The sequence below is a fragment of the Stegastes partitus genome, unplaced genomic scaffold (assembly GCF_000690725.1).
Source record: "Stegastes partitus isolate 25-593 unplaced genomic scaffold, Stegastes_partitus-1.0.2 Scaffold3914, whole genome shotgun sequence".
Lineage (NCBI taxonomy): Eukaryota > Metazoa > Chordata > Actinopteri > Pomacentridae > Stegastes > Stegastes partitus.
Window position 1 is genome coordinate 1 of NW_007581645.1, and position 4,151 is coordinate 4,151.

The following is a 4,151-nucleotide window of genomic DNA, read 5'->3' on the forward strand; positions in this document are numbered from 1 at the left end:
TGGTCAGGTGTGGAGACTCTCAGGTTCCACTCAAACAGGTGGTTCTTCTTACAGGCTGTCAGACTAAGACCACTTCCAAGTGTCTGGGGATTGTCGCAGCTGTGATCTGAGTTCGAATCCCACCTGTTGCGGTGGGGTTCAGGGGGGATATTTATTTTTTTGTACACTAATTAAGACTCTAAGAAGTGGTACCTTGGTGCGGACCATCCCAGGTCTCTGGTCTCTGACGTGCTCCAGCGTCGCGGCGATGTCGATCTCCTTCACACCTGAGAGGAAACAGGCTGATTAAAAGTGGATCACAGGAGCAGAATAACCACGAAACAAACAGACTGACATGTGGAGCTGACCTTTAGCCATGCGGTTCAGGACCATGTCGATCAGGATGTAGGTCCCGGTCCGACCTGTTCCGTCGCTGTGGAAACACAAGACAACCTTTACCCGACATCCCCGAATCACACTGAGCAGACTGCGACGAGACGCTTCAGTTCCTTACCTGCAGTGGACGATGATGGGGCAGGACCGTCCTCGGTAGCATTTATTCACCTTCCTGAGGACAGAAAACGACAATGATTGGTGGTTAACAGACGACTAAAGAAAAACCGTCTATCAATTTCTTCAATTCTTAGGCATGACTTTAGGCTCTTTCATAGATTATACAAATTATATCTTTCTTTTTAAGTGTGTTTTACTGCAGACTGCTAATAATTTAAATCTATGAAAGAACCAAGATAGATAGATAGATAGATAGATAGATAGATAGATAGATAGATAGATAGATGTGGGGGGTAAAGGGGGAGGTTTTCGGGGCAATGGACCTCCTGCTGCAGCCACATCAGTCCATGATCATTTTTGTGACTATGCAACTGGACCCAGACTACTAGCTGCAAACCACAAGAATGACACAGACTGATATGTTGAAAAACTAAACCACCTCCATCGCACAGGGTGGGGAGGGGGGTTAGGACACAGGGGAACAGGTAGGAGAGGGGGGAGGGTATGGAAGGTTACTGGCTTTAATCTGCTGTCTACATCTGGGCCGAAGACAGAAGAAAGTAAACATCTGGTGCATCTCATATTATTAGAATATGGTGGAACAAGACTTACACAGCTCAACACTTGTAAGTGGAAGTGGACATGGAAGTGTCTCGGGGTCCTTGATGGACACTTCTCACTGGGTTTGATATATTTCAGCTTATGTGCATTTAGCATTGAACTTTTTTCCACCTCTTTCTAATGACAGGAGATGCCCCCGCAGCATGTGGACCTGCAGCAGCTGCAGTACCTGCGGAAGTCCAGCAGGGGGCGCGTGGAGGTGGGGATGCCCTGAGCCGGCCAGCTGAGGAAGTGGAACTGAGTGAGGGTCCTGGTCTCCTGCGTCTGGACGTTCTTCAGGTAGAAGCTGCGCACCAGGAAGTCGTTGCACCAGATGTGCTCCGACACCAAGTTCACCTGCGAACGCGACACGCTGATCACACATGTCTGAACCAACACGCCAGTCCAAACACACACACACACACACACACACACACACACACACAGGGGCGTGCTCACCTCGTAGATGTGATAGAGGGACGAGCCTTCGTCGGGCCAGTAGCGGTCGCACTGCTTCTCTCCGTCCTCCACCAGAGCCGTCATCATCACGATGACGGTGCAGCCGTTCTCCCAAACCATCTGCAAGCAGCACACACTCATTTAATCTGAAGCTCGTCCTGTTGAAACACTTTCCTCAGGATTCATATTTTAAAAAAGACGGTTTGAGATCATAGTTTCCTGTTTGTACCTGCCAGAAGTCGGAGATGGTGTGTGACAAGGGGCCCTGGGTGGCGATGTAGGCCGGCATCCGGGGGTCGTGTTCGATCTGCAGACATGGAAAAGAATCACTAAATGTGGATTTACTGGAGCTACAGCATGCTGCTAGGAGAGCTTCTGTTCTGTCAAACACATCCTGGAGTGTTGCTTTAACTCTGTTTAGCAGGACATTCAGGATGAACTGAGACAGACAGCGTTCCTCAGACGTACGATGGTGCTGGCGTTGATGTAGTCCGACCGAGACGGGTTGATCTCCGCCTTCAGCTTCACCCGCGAGTGGTCGTCTGCAGGACAACGGTGACATTCAACATTTAAATCCCAGTTTCATAAACTACCCTGAAACTCTCCATAAAGCATAAAGCTGGATGAGGTTGAACTCACAGGGCACCGAGTCGGGGCAGCGGTTCTTCTTGGCGTTGGCGTCGCTCTGGGCCACGGACACGGCGCTGGGCTCGGCCTGGTAGGAGCACAGAGCCTCCCACTCCTTCATCAGACGGTCCTTGTTCCTCAGGTGGTCCTCCATGTAGGCCTTCAGAAACAGAGCTCGTTATCACCCAGGTTTCAAAAAGAACAACATCTCCTATCTGGTGTTATCTTGTATTCAAGCATCTACGCAGCGAACAAAGACAGAACATCTCGGTTTGAGCTACTCTGGGGTTGGATCAGCCATCATGCTCCGGTCCAGGCACTGACCAGGATCATGTGTCCGGTGGAGATGTCCATGTTGGCCTGAGCCGGCTCCTCGCACCAGGACGGGGTGCTGCTGTGGGAGCTGGGACTGGGCTGAGCTCCGTCGCTGAACTGGGACGAGACGCTGCTGACCCTGGAGTCGGCTCCTCCTCCTGCTGCTCCTCCCGTCGCTCCTCCAGCGCCTCCTGCTCCTCCTCCGGCGCCCCCGCTCCCTCCTCCACCTCCGCTCGCTCCCCCCACGGCGCCCAGAGCTGCAGCCTCCAGCCGCCCGAAGGCGCCTTTGGAGGCCATGTGCTGGCGACACAGGTCCTGGTGAGCCGGGCAGGAACACGTTACACCGCTTGTGTCTTTGGTTTTCATTTCAAGTCATCGTCTACGTGCTTTTATTGTGAATTTCTCTACTGTACTCATCAAGTTTGTCAGCTTTCAAATGATTGTTTTGGGAGAACAATTCACTGCTTGTCACTGTGTGAATAAATGTTTATTTTGAACCTTCTGGTCTGCTGTGACATCCAGACTGATTGATTATTTTAATCTGAATGTTGATTAACATTATCACCTATATAAAGATAAATTACTACTTTTTTTAACAACTATTTTAACCATTCTACCATATTTATTCACAGTTTCATCTAAAATGTGGTCTTTTATATAAATTATCCATATTACATCTGTATGTATGACTTTTAGTTACTTCATGATAATTAATTAGTTTGAAAACAACATATTTATTTCAACTGTTTTTAACTTTTAGAGCTCATCATTAATCTATTATTACCTCCGCCAAGGAGGTTGTGTTTCGGCCGGCGTTTATCTGTTTATCTGTTTGTTTGTTTGTTTGTTTGTTAGCAAGACAACTTGAACAGATTTTCATGAACTTTTCAGGAAATGTTGATACAATGAACAGATGATGACATTTTACTGATGTTCTGGTTTACCGTCTGGTTGTTTTCTCTTAAAACTGTAATTCTGTTAAGTGTCACAGTGTCGCCGTTTGTCCACCAGATGGAGCTCTGACTCCATTCAGTCCTTCAGTCCTCACCGCTGTCTTCTCAGTCATAGAGGAGGAAGCTACAGCCAGACTACATTTTTTCATTTAGCTGGCTTTTTAAACAAACAAAAGAAAAACCAATGTAGTATTTTTAGCTAATGTTTCGATTATTTTTACTTTATTTTTTACTTTTAATTAACCATCTATTCTCTTTAGCTAAAGATGTAGCTAATGCTACTTATTACTTTTAATTAACCATCTATTCTCTTTAGCTAACGATGTAGCTAATGCTACTTATTAGTTTTAGCTATAATTATGAGTTATAGTTAATTTGTTACTTTTGCTATTTATTTCTTTGAACTAACCATTTTATTTTTTTACTTTAGAGGACTATTTTTTATTTTTAGCAAACAGTTTGATGTCTTTAGTTAACCATTCAAACCATTACTTTCAGCTAGTTGTGTTGCTAATGCTACTTACTAGTTTTAGCTAAATATTTATTTCTTTTTTGCTAATCATTTATTAATTTATAATTTTGATAACCATTTAAGTTATTTACTTTAGCTGACTATTATTTTTTAGCAAGTATTTATTGTTTTTATTTTTAGCTAACAATTACTTTCAGCTAATTGTGCTAGCTCTTAGCTTTAGCTACCTGTTA

The 4,151-nt window shown here is 45.2% G+C and overlaps 1 protein-coding gene across 1 annotated transcript; it reads right to left on the minus strand.

Annotated features, from left to right (window-relative positions):
* Nucleotides 1–192: 192 nt before the first annotated feature.
* On the minus strand, nt 193–2,859 carry LOC103376340 (receptor-type tyrosine-protein phosphatase-like N; the record flags this gene model as incomplete). Its single annotated transcript, XM_008306713.1, has 9 exons — nt 2,503–2,859; nt 2,191–2,338; nt 2,020–2,093; nt 1,781–1,858; nt 1,552–1,671; nt 1,283–1,449; nt 494–547; nt 348–412; nt 193–266 (listed from the first exon to the last, which is right to left on the minus strand). Coding segments are annotated over exons 1-9 (1,137 nt in total), but the record flags the coding sequence as incomplete, so codon positions are not given.
* Between the last annotated feature and the right edge of the window lie 1,292 nt (nt 2,860–4,151).